At 45.8% G+C, this 19,344-nt stretch overlaps 1 protein-coding gene across 3 annotated transcripts in view; it reads right to left on the reverse strand.

The window, feature by feature from the left end:
• Window positions 1-19,344, reverse strand: part of Sema1a (semaphorin 1a) — a 225,185-nt gene that overhangs the window by 160,092 nt on the left and 45,749 nt on the right. For all 3 annotated transcript variants that reach the window (XM_089079208.1, XM_089079205.1, XM_089079206.1), the window contains exon 2: window positions 18,006-19,301. In XM_089079208.1, the coding sequence (XP_088935334.1) occupies window positions 18,006-18,141 (136 nt within the window). In that variant the 5' untranslated portion in view covers window positions 18,142-19,301. The remainder of the gene's footprint in view (window positions 1-18,005; window positions 19,302-19,344) is intronic.

The raw sequence follows: 19,344 nt of genomic DNA on the forward strand, positions 1-19,344 counted from the left end.
ATCTCCTTGAAGCTCGATTTTATTTGTTCAAGCATTTGCAGCTCGTTCATCTGAAAACAAGCACTTTTCCTGAATCTCTTTAAATCATTGAACTTATATAAATCTTAAATAATCTTAAATAAATAATTACGTTGTTCTTTTATATAAAATCTTAAATTAAGAGCGATTACTTATACGTATAAATTTTTCATAATAGGTAATATTTATTTTTACTAGCTTTGTTAATCTCTCCAGATCTTATTTTAAAAACGCGCCTCATTTTAAGACGATAGAAGATAAAATAAGATAAGTAATAAAAGTACGCTATCTATCAGATATCTTATAGTACGGAACTTTCGGTGCGCGCTCTCCTTTGTTCTTCCGGCGCGCGATCAGATCGGAAACTTATGGCCGAATCTAACGCGATCGATTCTCGAACTAAATATCAAGCGTGCGCGAAGGAAGCAAGTGAGCGTATCGGGGATATAATCCGGCGAACTGATCCGCAAACTATTCGCAGGCGCACACCTACGATGACGGCGATAACTCTGAACCAACGTGCATAGCTCTCGAAAACTATGCCAGCGTTTCCCCAATCAGGGACTCATTGTTTTCGGCGGAACGTTCGTTCGTTCGTTCGTTCCCCTCATCACACCCCTCCCCCCCTCCCCGCCGCCATTCACGCCGTATCTGACATTACCCGCATAACGCACGCATGCATACATGCGTGCGTAGATGCGTGCGTGCGTGCGTGCGTGCGTGCGTGCGTGCGTGCGTGCGTGTGTGCTTCGAAAGAGCAGGACAGTGCAGCAAGTACGTAGGGCAACGGAGGGGACCGCCTTCGCTTATCCCGTCGTCGTAGAATTTGCATGACGAGACAGTAAAGCAGAATCGGAGTTGGGTCGAGTCGGACTGAGAGAAGTTACCCTCCCGCTGCAGTCGATGTATATCCTTCTCCCTTTCTCTCCCACGATCTATTTCTCCCCTCGTTCCGAAACATCTTTCTCTCTTCGTCCATTCTACCATCTTCGTCTGCTATACCGACGCGACGACTCCCCGCGTCTATCTCTATTCCGCACGCGGGCAATACAGCCGTTATCTTCGTCGCGCCGCGTGGCTTTTCCATAATCTCCCGTAACTGTTGTAGCTACCGGAAGCGAGAGAGAGAGAGAGAGAGAGAGAGAGAGAGAGAGAGAGAGAGACGGATATAGATCGGTACAGAACGACGAGAGGCGAGAGGAACAGAGAGGCGGCGAACAGCAAGACTCTGGCTATATGGAGAAATATGGAAATCAGGAGAATCGAGAAAACCGACGCGCGTGAACGGCAGAACGACGAAATTCTATCGACGCTCCTTGCATCGGCGCGGTTACACACAAGGGAAGATATTGGAAATGGCAATCGGCCATTGTGCCATGACGGAGGGAACGGTCGTCAACCTCCCCGATTTCCTCATTCGTTCCCACCGCTCAGATTTGCTCGAGCGGCGAACAATGATCTTCGAGATCGTCATCGGATTCTCGTCATTTTCGTCGTCGTCACGCTATATTTCAAGAGATTTTCCATAATATCAAAACATTTTTCAAAGCAATAAGAAAAAACAACAAACTAACAATATCGAGATATATTTTTGACCGACGGCATTCGAGATAAAACATAGATCAGAACTATTATCCGTTGCTTTTTAACGAACGCGAGATTGGATAAAACGGGAAGCGAAAAATATCAGAAAAGTGTACATAATTAAGCATCGCTGTTTTCATCGAATGGAAAATAACAGACGCATTAAAATGACGACAAATAAAATAGACAACAACATCCCTATGAAATGAAGAGAGCTTAATCAGATTAAATGGTACGACTTAGCGAACGCGAGTATGTGGCAATGAATTATGATGCAACAAAAGAGGCTGCTAATTAACCATATCGGCATGTGCACGCGCGGGCATAATACACGCGCGTGACCCGATTTTACGGCGTGTTAAAATAACAACATATTTATTAACATATTTATTAACATATTTATTAACAATCACGTACGCATGCGATGACGTCTTCGACAGAAAAAGCGTGAAAGCTTTATAAGCGAGCGGTAGAGCGCATCCATATATATGGTATCGTGCATCCACCCTGATGATGGCTGGATATCGAGGGTAGTAATAGAGCTCTCGTATGAAAGCTCGTATGAAAACTTCCGTATATATGCTCGCTTCCGGTCGACGACGCATCTCCGTCCTGAAGCGAAGACGACATCGCATTGACATCGCTGCCGTCGTGCATAATTTTGTGCTCTCTTAACATTGAAAGTGAAGGAGAGCAACCGGCCTCGATAGAAAGGCAGGCCGCGAAATGGACGAGTTTTATGTGTTCTTGGGAGTTGAAACGATTGATGAGCCGAAGATCGGCCAACATGACGAAACTCGATAAATTAAAAAAAAAGGGAGTGGCATCCGCAATGTATGTTACAATAAATGTATAAATGTATAAAATACTAACGATAAAAATGTATGAGAGAAAGAGAGAGAGAGAGAGAGAGAGAGGAGTGAATCCCGTTGAAATGCAATAAAATACAACGGGAAAAATGCATAATCATAAAAAGAACGAAAACTTTCTTGTGATTGTGGTTTATTGCCTTCGCAAATTTAATGTTAAAGATTTTATATGTTCATACACACATATAGAATGTATTTTGTTCGTTTAATATTAAAAAATAATTGATAAAGCTTCAAGAAAAACGGGCTGAAAACAATTAGTATCAATTTATACAATATATCCATCAATCTAGATAAATATTGTTAAAATATTCTTACATTGTATATAAGGTTGTAAAACAAATGATTTTTTTTTTGCTTTTATTATTGCAGTTTGCAAAGCAAAATCTGAGATAAATACTGCTTGTAACATGTAATGGTGTGCACGACATATTGAGTTTTGCTCTTATAAAAATGCGGATATTGCAGTTTTCAAATGTTATCTGTTGTGAATGCGGTTGAGCCATCATTGATAACGCGACAAACTATATCAGCACGATAGTATAAAATACGAGCGATGATATTACCGGGCCGTTTATCCACGCCAGGTTTTCACGAACAAAATCCACAGAAATTAAGCAAAAAAAAGCGTTAATAACGCTGTTTTCGCATCGATAGATTTGAACGGTGTATCAAAAGAGAGATATCGGGCAAAATAAAATCGCGGATAAAAGGGGCGACATAACGAGCACTTTAGCATTTTACGCATTGAAATGCGTTATTGCATTCACGCCGTTTTAACACGCGAGAGTCGGACAATGGCGTTGGCACGTTCAGGCGCAGTTGGACTATCTTCGCGTCAATTTCGCGTTAGGCATTAATCACGGTGCCAGCCCATTAACGTCGCGGCCACACTTTGGCAACTATGATGCCCCCGTCGTTACGTTCCGGTCGCTACCGAATCGCGTCGCGCGGCACATCCCCCGCGCGCGATGCCCGAACTTCTCGGCGTTCCGCATTAACCTCCGAGAGCGAAGGTATTAGAAATTGCAATCAAGAAGGCATGGTATCCCGGATTCCCTCCTTCGCACTCCTCCCGTTCCTTAACTTGTCCCCATAGTAACAGGGTGGACGGAGGACGGTGACCCCCAAAATGCCGTCACCGTCGCCCTCCCCCCTCCCCCTCCGTGCCGTCTATGATGATGACGGTAGTGATGGTAGTGGCGGCAGTGGTTATGGTGGTGGCCGTAGTCGTAGTCGCGCGTGCATAACTTCGTGCTCTCTTGGTTCTGCCAGCAGCCGGCTAGGTATTGATCGGCTCTGCCCGCGAGGACCACATGGCGACTCGGCATTCGTACAAACTCGCGCGTCTCCGTCGACTCTCGTCTCTAATATGGCGCCCGTGGGCGGTCACGTGGCCTTGCCACCCCCTCACCGATATTGCACCACCACCGATGCAGTGTGGACCGTCAGTGCGCACTCGACCACCGCAAGGGATATATGATGCAGCCACGAATCCCTCTCCGTCTCTCCCCCTCTTTCATGGTCTCTTTCCCCCCCCCCTCTCTCTCTCTCTCTCTCTCACTCTCTCTCCCTCGGTTTGTCTGTCTTTCCTCCCTTCCCCGTTCCCTCCCTCTGTCTCACGGCGTCTCTCATTCCCACCGGCTCTATCTCTATCTCTTCCTGCATTCTCCTCTTCAGAGACGGCTTAAATATTTGCACGGCCAGATAGAACGATATTGCGCCGAAAGTCTGGATTATTTGTGGTCGAATGCGGGAAAAATCGGTCGGCGGGGAAAACGAACACGCGGAGGGTGTAATTGCGGGGATATCCCGGCGCACATAGTGCACACGGCGCTCTAGAATTCCTGGTGGAAAATAGCGGCGATCCGGCGCTCCGCTGGATACGGGCTGGAGCTTCGTCCAGCTTCGGCCGGTACAAGGCTTTTTAATCCAGGATCACGGGCTCACGTGGAGGATCTCGCGCTCTCTCTCTCTCTATCTTCTTTCCTCTTTTTATCTCTCTTCCTACCGGTTGTCCTTTCATACGTATAGTCATTTTTCTCTTCGTGTGTCTACCAGCGGGCGTTCCTGTGATCCTATCGAGGATGCACACGCTCGGTCGATCGTACGTGTATCGGACATCTTAAGCCACGATATTAGGAGCCAACCGTGGAGAAGGTGGAGAAAGAGAGAATGGGACCGTAAGAGGAAGGGAGACGATCGTTTCCGAGAGCAATGGTGCCTGAGTCAAAGTACCCTCCGGACACCCTCCATTTGTCCCTTTTAAACCTCCGATCGTCCTTCGTGGCCCTCAGCTTTCTCACGACTGTCGCATCGTCCTGCAGGACAGAAGAGGGGTAGGAAAAAGAGAGAAAGAAAGAGAAAGAGAGAGAGAGAGAGAAAGGACGGAGGGAGAACGATCGATCTTCCGGAATGCCAGTCGTAGCGATTGAAAAGCTTCTGATTCGTGACACGAGACGAGAAATCCAGCTACGAGAAAGTTTGATCGTTCAACGAAAGGTCGATAGATATACCAGCGGCGTCAATCTAGCATTGCGTCAGCGACCCACAGTTAAATTCGCCATTTCGAATGTTTCACGACGCTAATTACGCAAGAATATGCACGCGCACGTTTGTACTGGATTCAAACGTGCAAGAAACGAGAACTATCCGCGACTCCTTGTCGCAGGTAATTTAAGATGCACCGACCGCGTCTCGCAACTTACATATTCCTATTCAGAATTTGTACTGCTAGCACCCCGAGAATTTGCGAGATGTAATTCAAAGCGAGAACTTAGTGCCGTGCGTAAAGCTGGTTGAGGAACGGAGGAACGGAGGACGAAGAACTTGGAACAGTATCATTAAATATTAAAACATATTTACGCGCGATACTGCTGCTCGGCGGCTGCAGCCAGCTGCCGAGAGATACGGGCTCTTCGGATTGCATTTTCTTGATCATTGAGGGATCAGAGTGGGCGCTCTCGCACCGAGTAACACGTATCGTAAATTAAGAGCCGCCAGAAACCTCAATTAAAAGACGAGGCCACACAATGATGGTCGAATGCCAAAAAGGATAAAATGAAAAGAGAAGAAGGAAAGGGAGAAGTAATGGGGAGAGAGATAAAGAACAATACGCTTATCGGCATTGGCCAGGAAACAACGTTGTGGGAGGACAGCGGTTTAAATTGTAACTCGTCGAGAGGTATTAAGAATCTCTCTCCTTCTCTCTCATCCTCTCTCGAGTACGCATCATCAAAGATTATACTTCGGACCAGAAGGTACACACAGTCGGTGACCATGTGTGGAAGTAATGTTCGCATGGAAAGATCGTACACTAGAGAGTCGTCCACGACCGGCGTGAACGGGAGAATAGGCGCCAGCCAATATGACGCATCCTGCAGGACACTCGAGAGCGATCGATCCCGCTGGATACGAGTCAACGCTTCGCGACGTTGACCGTCCGAAAAGTCTCGTCGATGTTTCCGTTCGCCATTAGTCGGGAAAAGCGGAGAGGGGAAAGGGGCAATACCCAAGTCCCGATTTTCATAAAGATGTTTCGGAAACGACCGTAGCGTGGAAATGATGAAAGGAAGTTTCGTCTGCTGCTTTATGGAACGCCGCTATGCGATAATGTTAGTTTTATATCTCTTTGTAGTGAATTAATACAAATTCACATTCATCAGAAAAATTACAAAGTCTTATATTCTTTATATTCCAAAAATTAATGTGCTCAAAATGAGATTAAAACACTGCATTGTGTTAAAAATTAAATCGTAAAAGTAGCCATACTATCCACTTACTTAAATTTTGTCGACATATTTCATTACATATTGCCTTAATTACTTTTTCTTCATTGAATTTTTTGCATTGTTGCGAAAGTATAATAACAAGAAATATTTTCAACAACGAACATTTTCATATAGCCTTCAACATTTTTACAAATAAATCGTTTTTACTTTTTCAAATGATCTGGAAATAACAAAAGCGCGTATCCCATTCGTCTTTAACGGAATTTCAATGAAACTCGATTGTACAAAATCGTAATCACAGAATGACAAATAGGACGCTCTATAGAGATAATTATCGCAATTCCGCGTAAACTTTTCGGGCAGACTTGTCGAGAAGCTTTTAAAAGTCTTAACGATACTTGCGAACAGCCGAAAGCATCGACGTCTTGAAAAAAAAAAAAAGAGAAAAAAAGAAAAAAGCAGAGAGAGAGAAAGAGAGAGAGAGAGAGAGAGAGAGAGAGAGAGAGAGGAGAGAAGCCAGGCAACCAACGGAGGGTTGGACGTCGAAGTTTAGAAACGCAACGGAAAGAGAAACCGTTGGAGAGGGGAGAGAGGCGACAGACCTGGAGCTCGTATTGATTCACGTGATACGCTCGATTAGCCGCGAATTGCAACGGATTGGAGTAACTTACAACATATTGAGACCATCGGGCATAATGGTTTCGTGATCCGGTCAAAGGCTCGGTGGCAACAGACAGAAACTGATATTCCGCCTCTCAACGTTCTCGCGTGCATCCGAGAGTTTGCGCAAGGATGCACCGTGCGCACCGAAATGAAAACTAATCGTCACTGATGAGAAATAGGAGGAGAGATTTGTAAGAGATATGCGACGCGATTTATAATATTTTCTCGCATCAGCTCTAGCACCTAGACTCGATAATAATTGAAACTTCAAGTCTTGCATAACTATCCGAAATAAGAGGAATCACATAATCTCATATGTCTTATGAAACTTGAGAAGTAAATTAATAGTACATAATATAATATTAATAATATAATTATTATACGGATAAGCATAATCGTATAACCTCACGTTACATTTAGTAAGCGAGCAAATAAAAGTGGGCGAGAAAATTGCAAAATTTAGAATGCCTAAGAGCTTGGCGACGATAAGACTGTGCTATAAATCAAGCGTGCGACATTTAATTCAATTATCGCGACGGGCGAGGCACTCTGCCGGCACGATTTTCTGGACACCGTATAGAGGCGGTCGTGCACACCGGTAGTGAACAACCGGAGAACTGCGCTCAGCAATTACGCGACGGAAAAATCGCGAGCAAAAATCAACAACGGAGAAAAACCTGTGTAATTGAGTTTGCGAAAGTTGTTCACCGAGCGACACGGCGATGCCCCCATGTGCATTTCCTTTTTTACTCTCGCCCCGCCCCGCCCCGCCGCGCCGCGCCGCGCCGCACAACCGCCCTGTTCTTCCCTCCCTCCCTCCCTCCTCCACCGCAAATCCATGATCATTTCCCTCCCATTGCGTCCCCTCTCGCCCGTCTTCCCGCCATTGTAATTCGCCATCGCGCGCTAAATTAATTATACATTGCTTTAGTTAGGCACACCGACATTTGCCTGCTCCGACGCTGGGGCGTCGTTTCCCGCCTCGAATGCGATCGCAGACGCGGCGGAATTGTTTGGATTTGAAACGGAGCGTAGGTATAACTAAGCGCTCACGACAGCTTTCCGCGGCCGTAATTCGTTGGAACAGCGCGAGTGCCACGATTTCGATTTCACGGCTCCTTCCTGTATCCAAATTGCAGAGAAGCGGTATATAGCCCGACTACGTTTCGCCGAGCAAACTCCGTCCAGTTTAAGGAAACTTGCAGCGTAATCTGCTTTGTGTTTTCAGTCGAGATTCTTATTCCTAATTACTTGCGATAAGCAGCAGTTTAAGCAAAATATTGTACACGGAATAGAGCTCGCGTATGCCTCGCGTGTGCGCAACGATATACACGTTTTATAAATTTATCTCTGGTACTTAACATTTTGATTCGATAAGGCGTTGAGTTGGCAACCAAGTTTGCTTATTTGACCTTAAAGTCCCGGAAAATTGAAAAAACCCGCCGCGCTCAAATAATCTTTATTAAAGACCCTCCCGATCCTCTTGCCTGGAAAAATTCGATTTCGCTCCAATGTTTCGCCATGATTTCCACGGTATATATTTCTTTTAAGATCCAATTCTTCACGTTCTCTGCGTCTCTATGTCGCCAGCAGTCGCTGGCTCGAAGCTCTAAAACAACAGCGTCGTCGTAACAACAGCTACCTCTAAAAATCACCTCCATAAACAGATGGTGTGTTTGTTGTGTACACTTTGCGCAAACCTCTCGTCCCCTTCCTCCCTCCCACCGCTTCATTCTTCCACGTCCCTGTACTTTCCCCATTACATTTTCACCATGTGCATGTATACACACGTGCGTACGCTGCGATACGTATCGTGATTATGTGCAGACACGTCAAGATTTTAGTAAAACTTTTCTACGAACATTCACGTTTTGCGCAACGTTTGAAAAGCAATAGCATAAGTGAGCTAAATTAATAAAAAATAATTAAACATACATGCATACGAAAATAATATATTTTCCTATAGAATGTATAACAACACGTATTATTAAAACATTCCTTGAAAATTAACAAAATAACTTTATGCTGAAAACAAAATAACTTTATGCTATATATAAATCATGATATTTTAGGTTGGACGGAATTTAAAATGCTCAAATACAATTTATTTCAAACAGCGCAAATTCGACATATCGTGAATTTCATAACAACAAGCCTCCCCCTCGAAAAAGCATTCCCCATTCCAGCGGCACCGGAGTTAGTAGGCACTACTCCTCCCCCTCCTCCCCAGCCACAACTACTCTCGCTCGTCCTGCACATTAAACTCAACGGCTTCGCTAATGCCGCTTTTCGTTTCACCCCCTCGTGCCTGGCGACCCTTCAGGCCACCCACTTTGCTTTCCGTCCCAAATTGATTGGACTGCGAATCGGCTCGCTTGAATTATTCATACTTTGCCCGGCGATAAACCAATTTCTACGCTGGCCAAATCGAGGAAGAAAAGATCGGACCGCCACGCGAGCGACGAAACGAAGAAAGACGTCGATGTGTACACTTCCCGAGAACAAAGACGCAGGACGTGCGAGGGTCAAACAAACATGGAAGACGAGCGAGGAGGGACATGGGGGACGTCGGGGTGACGACTGAGAGGTCAGTTAACCTTACCGGAGAGATCATCGAACGAACTGCGACATCGTTTAATTTCATCATTCGACCCAATGACGCGGAAGATGCATCCAAGAAAGAAAAATAGACGACTTCGCGCCGCGCTACGGCTTTATCGGCGAGCTAAAGCGCGAGAGAAAGCGAACGCCCGTCATCTCTCTCGCTCTTCTTACATCTCTCACTTCTTACATCTCGCCGCGGCACTATTGTCTCTCTCTCTCTCTCTCTCTCGCTTACACTCTGACGTGATATTTTAATCTGTAGGTTAAGGACACATGAACCATTGTCTGCCTTATAAAGACGCGACACGCTGTTAAGGAGACACAGAGTGTATGTGTGCGCGCGCGTGCGCGTGTGTGTGCATGTGTGTTAGTCTATTTGTGAGAGCGCGTCAAGTTTCAAAGATAGGATACAAAAACTTTCAGACTGGATTCTCATCAGGTTAAGATATACGGAGAACTGGATTGAAATATTCAAAATTGATACGTATCGATTTGATTCTAAACCAGAAGATATAAAGATTGATAAGGCGGAAAGATTGATAAGGCTGGTTGTTGCTCACGTTAATAACTAGCTTAAGTTACGGCAATTCGGTCGACAGAAATATAAGAGCTGTATCGAAGATCTTCATGTCATCTTTATCGTATACCGATTTACAACGACTTCTGTACCTCGCCAGTACCTCTCGCCAAGGCGAGTCAACACTCTGGTGATAAGAGGACACTTTCAGCAATACCCTGACGAAGGAACCACTCAGGCCGCCGTTTTTCGGCAACCACCGCCACTTTTGACCTTTTGCTTTCGGGCACGGGAAGCGGAGGGAATCTTCTCGACAAAAGATTTATGAACCCCTCGGCAATGGCAGCACGCTACTTATTCCACCATAGAGTGCGTACTCGAGATGCACAAAAAAATGCGGGAGCGGTACGTACACGCGAGCGATCTTCAAAGAGAGAGATCTTTAAAGAGAAGCGCCCCTCTCGCATCTCTCACGTCGAATCAATCATTTTTCCAGCTCTGTAAGTGTGCCCACCCACCAACCGTCGATCGGTAATTTACATCGCAATTATCACCTTTTTAAGATTTTATAAGTGGATAAAAATGGAGACTTAATTTTAAGACGTACTCGATAAATGTGACTAGACGACCGTGCACAGTTAACAGTTGTATATTTTTGTTTGAATTTTCCGAAAAATTATAAAAGATAAAAATCTAATCTTCTAGTGTCTCCTTACCGCTTAGAAATAGCATCGAGTAAGCCTGAATCTAAAATCTAAAATCGTTTCGATTTAATTTACAAGCAATATCATTCATCCATTCGTTGCTTGTTTCTGTCGCTCGATTATTTTAATTATTAATTAATCTAATAACATCGCTCCGTCGCTGAACCGATGAAGATGAGAACGTATCATTAACGCAACAAACGCTATCGATGTTTAACGACAACTTTAGCAAGTGTGCTGTCGTCCCATCGATCTACTTGTTTGCCGAGGTCAACGACACCGAGACACTACAGCGATCAGTTATCCCCCGTGGGAGCTCGTCGAAAAAGTTTCTCTTTTTTCCACGACGACGTAACGGACGGCCACACGGCCGCTACACTGTCGTAACAAATGGTCTTTTTCTTAGGCGACGTAAATTTTATCGGTGCACCCTCTCGTCAAGTACAAGAGGTCCATCTCTCCTTGGAGAAAGAGAGAAAGAGAGACGAAGGGAGGGAGGGAAAGAGATGAGACGTCGCATTACCGCATATCTCGCCCACGTTCTCATTCCACGATCAGAGTCAATTGACACAATTCCCAGCAATTTTAGCCAGTGGTTAGGCCGAGGTCAGGTTATACGTGCCGCGGCGCATAACACAGCACGCTGAAACTAATCATAATGTATCCTCGTCGGTCGGCGAGGGGCACCGCGGGAGGAGAACCGCCGCCGTGATTGGTCCGTTGCGGTATTCCTCGCTACCAGATAAAGTTACCGTAATATGGATTAACTGCCCGCCATAGCCCATATTCCGATCCGGCACTCACGGCACCGGCTTCACGATGTAGTAATGAACTCGTAACGGCCGCTGTTATCAGCCGCGCCGCTGCTGCTCGAGTGTCTTTTAATGACGATTCACGTGAACGCGTAATCGATATATCATGCGTACACGAGGCGTAAAGCAGAACGCACGTGCGCGCGCGCGCGCGCGCGAGCACGAGCGTTGCGGTATTTGATTTATCACTCGAATTTAATTACACGACAGACGATCCGCTTGGAGGATTTTTGATTCCGTCCTCGTAATCGGCACGTTGAAATACTAGTGCGCGAATCGGCAGAGCTGTCGTATGCATAAATCTCTAAAAGCGATACGCGAATGCCTATACCCCGCAATGCGCGTATATCGGATATTTCTAGAGACAACGTGCACTTATAGCACACGCACGCACGCGCCACACACACACACACACACACACACACACACACACACGCGCGCGCGCGCGCGCGCGCGATACATTATTTATAGCAATTTATTATCGCGTATCACATCTATCTCCCTGATACAGAGTTTGGCGTTGACAACCGCGCGCACGCATAAATTTTCAAGCGTGAGAAAAGCATTGGCAAGTCGCGTATTTTCGACACACAACGGCCGTTTAAAAAAAAAAAAAATTGTTGTACGATTGCCAAGTCCGCTCGTTGAAATTTACGACGGATTCGGTTCCGATGTCTCGCCACGTTATCGATCGGCGCGCGACTTTCGGAATGCTAAAGGGGTGCGCGCGGTTCCAGCCCAGTGATCTCCCTTTATCCGTAATACACCGGCGCGCCGAGGTCGCTGCATGGCGTGGCGTACGGCTTCGAATTTTTAACTCGCGCGGTGCGCGGTGTTCGGCGAATATTCTCCACGAAAATTGCGTGTATGTAGCGAACCAGGGAGTGAGGAGGGAGGGAGGGAACCAGTTTGATTTACGGCGATCGCGAAAAACGCGCAGATATATTTTTACATTTTAACGGACGACGCGATTGATCGTAAAGCGTGAGCGCGCGCGATTCCGGATCTGGTGGCCGACGCGACTTATCAATCGCTATGGCAAAAAAATCAACAAGTATCTCGCTATATGGAAATCCGTGCTATGTAGAGATAAATATTTCTATACGAACAAAACAAAAAAAAAATGGAAACAATGATTGATGCCCAGCAGTTTCGCCGTGCCGAATTCTAACCGGTCCGGTTTCGATAATTTACATTTGGACAATGGACACGGCAATAATCATAAAGAGGATTTCATCAGCATTCGCAATTGGATAACCGGTTATTACCTCTCTTTGAACTTGTCATGGCTGATAGAAGCGAGCGTCATTCGCGTTGTACAACAAGCGCATAGTGGGAAACGTTTGCTTGGTACACGTAATGCGAATTGACACAAACTACAAAACCTGGTTAATCGAGCATTACTTTATTTACCGTTTGAAACTTCGGAATTTCCAATCCAATATAATTTCGATCCCGTCGATCTTGTAAGATCGCGTCGACATAGATGACTCTTAGTAATAACGAAATAATTACTCTCGAATCGCGTGATACGAAAATACGTGGATTGCAAGAACGCGCGAATTCGCCGGAGAGGCGGAGAAGACAACGGCGAGATTTAATGGCATCAAGTAATCACGCGACGGGGGACCGCATGAATGACACGCGCTAGAGAATCAACTACAATGTATTGATCCGTAATGCAGTCTCCGTCATTATCGGAGGGCTCGTCGATTTGCCGGCTGTCAATAGGAAATTACAACTGCGCGTCACGTAAATATTTATGGATCGTATCGGATAACGTGCATTAATAGAGGAAGAGGGGGGGAGGGGAGAGGTATATCACGTACGCTAAGGATCATAAAGCGGATTTATGCGTAATCGGATCGATGCGTAATTAGTTAACCGGTCGTTATCGCGGTGCCTTTTTAAACGTCACGGCCGATAACGAGCGAGCGAGAAGTAGAAATCGCGGCCGTTAGGTACAATAAACACCCCGGAAAACACTGCGTTATCGCGGGGCTTCCGGGGCGACGTCCTATAACTGCGATATGCATTTACCGTTGATTGCAGTTTCGATTCCGCCGGCGTGATTTTGCCCGTTGTAGAATTAGCAGAAATTCTGGCTCAGCGAGCAAAACGATATCGCCGGCGGTAGCCGGCAACGCGGCGCATTAATGACACGTGCTTCGCGTAATTTCAATAGCCGGCGCGATGCATCGCGCCTGCCGACGCACTCTATATCTCGCTGCACACGTACGAGAGACTCCGACGGCTAATGCATCGCCGAACGAAATCAGTCACGACGTAATGAGCTTGCGCTGCCCGATGTCGACGCGGATAGACAGAGAGCGGGACGTTTATTCGACGTCGACCGAGATAAAGTTCCACGTAACCGCGCGAGTGGATAGGACATATACATAATGTTTACATAGAGTTTTTACATAGATTGTCGGTGCAGCAACAAGACGCGAGGGAAAGATTAGATACAATAAAAATTGTTTTTTAACTTTCTTCCTCAACATTCTCTCAACCGGCAGAAATTTCAAGTTTAATAGTGGATTATTTTTTTTATAATATTGGAAATAAGTTTGTGTTGCCTTTCGTGTCGACGCGGATAGATACGGAGAAATATGTGTACCATAAAATTCTTTTGTAAATAATAGAAAGATGTTATCGTTTACGTATCGTGCGATGTGCGCAATGCCTTAAGGGGGACTTTAAAATAAAAATTTAAACATTTTTCCATTTTTCAGAGACACTTGTATTATCAATTCTAAACTTAATAATTTAGCGCTTTATCAAATATTCGTAGCTTTTTTTCGGAAAAAAGATGGTCCATTCACAAGTAAGACATTAGAGAATAGATTGTTAAAGAGCATAACGACGCACATGGGAGAAAGCTAACGTTTTGAGCAATACGGCTTGCACCAAAAACGTGATCAACGAGCGAACATAATTCGTAGAACCTCAGACTAATGGCCATCTGTTCCCGCGGTTCAAGTAATTACAGCGGTAAAGCGTGGTTCTTAATTCCGGCGATTAATCCACATTTCACGGGGTACATTCGGAATGATTTAAGAAATTTCACGGCAAGACGACCGCGATAATAGCGCGCGCGTGAAATGTAACGTTTAATTTGCCTCGGGCGCAAGGCATACGCACTGCAGTATTAGACGAGGAGAGAGCGGCGATGTTGAGAATGATAACTAATTCACGCCACGTAATCTCGAAGAAAAACACCATTCCCGTTATGCGCCACGTCGTAACCGGTGCACATTGAATAATGCGCGCATTATACGCGCCGAGACTGCACATTTTGCAAGAACGCATCACCTTTCGCGCGACAACTTTCGAAAAGTGCAATTTACGTTTCGCATCGCCAAAATCCGACTTGTGGCCAATTTTCTCTCGAGATAAATCATTGAAGAAGCATTTACATTGTCAACGTTCACCGAACGAATAAGTAAAATAAAAATGACGCCCCGATGCACGAAATAAGTCATAAAAAAAAAAAATATTCACGTGGAAAAATCTATTAATATATTAGGTATTTTGAGAAACACACGCCACCGTTGCTCATGTTGCAAACACTTTAGAAAGAAAAATGTTTATCTTCAAAGCCCAGCGGGAATAGATATGCAGGTTTCCAACTTCGGCCATCTGGGTACAAAGTTCCGTCGCTTTTCCAGAGTTGAGAGTTGAAAATTCGCTATCGCTATTGAATGCCATGAATAAAACCCTATTTACATCTAAGTTCCTAGTTGCGCGGTTTGAGTGAAATTTATTCATTAATAAGATCTGGTTTGCAATAAAATTTAAGAGCCAACCCTTTTTCTCTTCCCCGGAGTTTCTCTCTCTCTCTCTCTCTCTCTCTCTCTCTATATATATATATATATATATATATATATATATATATATATATAAGTAAAATATAACTCTCCGAGATAAGATAAAAGAAACGAAACGATATATGTGTGTATGTATGTGTATATATATATATATATATATATATATAAAAGTAAAATATATATATATATATATATATACATACATACATACACACATATATCGTTTCGTTTCTTTTATCTTATCTCGGAGAGTTAATCGGGAATGAAACGTTGATCCGGGACGCGGACTTCAAAGGCGATGCTTTGGGCGAGAAGGCGTTAATGGCGCGTCCTAAATGCGTGCTTTCGCGAGACGTGGAAAGCAACAACGGAGCAAATGGTGAGTTCTAAACACATTCGGGATTCCTACAACTATCACTCAAATCATTCGGCCCACTCGCGCTCGCGATATAACATCGGGTATGCCGGAGTTCCCTCCCTCCTCCCCCACATGTGCCTGCGCGCCACGGAGCGGCGCAAGCCACTTCGGAGCAATTTATTTCGCTCCTTCCCCACGTCGAGATATCGTACCGTCGCGGAAAGAGTGATGGATGTTGGGGCGTCGTTTCTACGCGGAACGTACGAAACACGCGGAGCGCCGTTAAGGTCGAGTGCCTCGGATGTAGGACACTTTATACACTATACTCCCTCCCCGACTTTCCCCGACGTTCTTTTTCTCTGCCCTCGTCCCCTTTGGATCCAAATTCTCTCGGTAACGTGTATCAAATTACCATCAACGGCGTGCCCATTCGAATTAGTTACGTGTGCGAGGGAGTCGATAAAAATGTCATTTTAAAGGACCATTCGAAAAATCGCTGATCTCGAGGAAACGTCCGTTACTAATAAAGTTATGTGAAATTGGCCTCAATTTCATATTCAATCTTGTTATCAAATTTCGTAATTTTGGTAAACGGAAAGAAGTTTATAGCACAACGCTAATATATACCAATACTCCATTTATCTTCTATGAGAAACAGACATTAATTTATCATGTATTAATAGACTATCATAAAATTCGTTAAAACGAATACCGTATATAAATTAATAAAGATGTCAGAGTAAATCTGACAGGAAATGAGATTATTACTTTTGCAGATCAAAACGTAAATAATTTTCTTTAATGCTAAAATATTGGAATATTCATAAATTTAAAGCAAAAATATCGTATATGTCGTATATGCACTTATTATTTTAAATCAAGTTGATGTTAATTGTCATATAATTACAAATATTATTATTCATAAATTTTCATCTATTTTCACAGATTTAGATTGAAACTATAATAACGCCGGAATCTCCAATGACCGAAGCGGCACTTAACATATCAATAATCTATTCTTTATTTCTTTATATCTTATTTTAACATATGGAATATAAAATGTACAAATTACTTCGGTATATCAATATCATACCTGCTCTGTCATCAGTGAACTGGTATATGACTACAAAGCATCAACTCAAACTCAGATAACTCTGAGGAAAAAAATGTTCGTCGCACTAACAATTTTATTCCGCAAAAACGCCCAGTATTCAAATATTCAATATTCATGTATTCGATGTGAAAACGTTCGCCCGACTCCGGGTGTAGAACATCACGAATATGTGAAAAATTGCCGCGAGCTACATGAATAACGCGGGAGAAATTCCCCCTCCCCCCATCCCTTGCCGCGGCGATGAATTACTAGATTCCAAATCAGCTGTGAGAATTTGAATAAAACAAAAGTTCGCCGCCCGACGTGTTGGAATTTCTACGGACGCGTCTCGCATTGCCGTGAGTCTCGTGTTTGTGATACGAACGAGAGATCGAGAAAAATCGCGAGTGCAGCCAACGAGAAATCGCTCGTCTCGCATCGTCGACGTCTCGCGCTTCAACAATTTAACGGGAACACGACGATCGATATCTTTTTATTCCTTTCTCCGTACTCGGACAACGAAAGATCCGGTTGATTAAGATTCGAATTAACAGCCGTCCACTCGAACGATCTTTCCTCGACAAGAAAGAGTTCGTCCGTTGAGCGAGGGAGAGGGTAATGCATAAATTCCTCCACTCGCGATAATTTCACCGTCATTACGTACAACTCGTAAGTAAATATCTCGACCTTTGAGAATATGCGGCTTCGAACTTCGCAAAGGCACCGTGTGGCGTGGCGGTTACTGCGCAATCTAATAAAGTGTAAGTTCGATATCGATATTCGAACAATGGTTAGCCACGAATAATCGAGTGCAAGGTCGATAAGACAGCAACTATATAAATTGTCAATTGTGTTATTATTCCCTTTCGATTTTTCTCTCGGTTTTCTTTCCTTTCGATTACCTTTTTCATAGGAATATTAATTCCTTCATTATTTCTTAATATTAATTTCCGCCGTGAATAATTTTTTAATTCGCGCGATCACGTCAAAGATATTTAACGAGTACCGTTGGAAGTTCGAGCAACACCATCTCACAATTTCTAGGTCGCCGACGATCGAGAGCTGCACTCGCGCGATCGAAAAATCTCTCCATTCACCACACAGCGCACTGATTCATATCACAAACACGAATAACCAACCGGAGGGGGCGAGCGCGAAAAGAAATCGAGACAACTACACTATGCGTCACTCGTACTGCGCGCACTCACAAGAGGTCACTCACCTAGCTGGACGTACATCTTCGGCCTGACGTTCTCCTGCCAGGCAGCCAGGGCAAGGGTGGCCGTCGCGATGACGCACCAACAGAACAGCAATCCCGGTTGCATCCTGAGGGCGACGCGGAAACTGGCGCGCCTCATCTTCTCCTCGCGATGGTGTCGCAGCGACGCGCAAAGTGATGACGTGCCAGGGTTCGCAGTCTCCTCTCCACCGAATAACACCGCAAGAACGGCACACGCGAGAACAAAACGCCGGTAGAGATCGCGAGCCCGTAACGCGCACCGTACGTACCGCGTAACGTGGTCACCGTCACACACCGCGCTCGGCGGCAACGACAACGCCCGGCGACGCCGCGGCGCGTGCGAGTTAACTCGCTCTACCTCGGACCGCTTTCTCTCGCTGCGCGAGCACCCACTATTGCGCCGGGAGATGCACGGATGCCGCGGCGGCAGTCACGTGCGACACGACCACGTCGTTCCCCGTCGTTGCGGTCGTTGCATCCACGGTCGTCCACCGACGGCCCGCCGCACGCATGTCTTACCGCGGACGTTCGGCCGCGCCGCAGCGGCCAAGCGGTGGCACATTCACGCTCGAGGGACCGAGCGGCGCGCGTTCGACACGCGCGCCGACGCACGGCGAGGTAGACGCGCCGAGAAGTAAAGTCTCTCTCTCTCTCTCTCACAATAGAGCAGCACCGGCACTCGCGTTCACGCGTTCAAGCGTCCACGCGCGAGCGCCGTTTAAATGACCGACGTACGCCTTTCCCACGGAGAAATTACGAGCGCGCGCGTATCAACCACCCGCGTCCTTTGACGCTCGCCGTCACACTGATGTCTCGACAGGTGACGCGCTCTCCCCACCAAGCGGCCGGCCTCCCACCAAACGGTGCGCTCCCCCATCAAGCGCCGCACAGTCCACTGCGCCGCTCCGCGCTACCGCGGGCGCAGGCGCATTCGTCGTTAGCGCGCGCACCTCTTCCTCTTTCCGTCCTGGAACCGTGTCTGTATTACGCGTGACCGGCGTGCGCGTATACGCGCGGCGTGCACGCACGTGGACACACGGCGGTGAAACTCCACGGGCGGTACGCGTAGAGAACGGGAGGAAAGATAGGGGGCAGAGTAGATCTCTGGTGGGACACGCGAGAGTGAACGATCGAGGGGCGAGAGTCGGGGAGAGACAGTGACACCGAGCAAGCGCCGATTTTCAACCCCACTACTCCCGCAGCACGATCGCGCCGTTGTCGTCTTCCGCGTCGGTGTCCTCGTCGGTATCTCACCGTAGCTGCCACACCGTTGCCAGCCTGGAAGGAGAAAAAGAAGAATTGTTATTTGGGTCGATCAGAG

This window comes from Pogonomyrmex barbatus, unplaced genomic scaffold, assembly GCF_055798465.1.
Source record: "Pogonomyrmex barbatus isolate J1 unplaced genomic scaffold, ASM5579846v1 scaffold3, whole genome shotgun sequence".
In the NCBI taxonomy this organism is placed as follows: Eukaryota; Metazoa; Arthropoda; class Insecta; order Hymenoptera; family Formicidae; genus Pogonomyrmex; species Pogonomyrmex barbatus.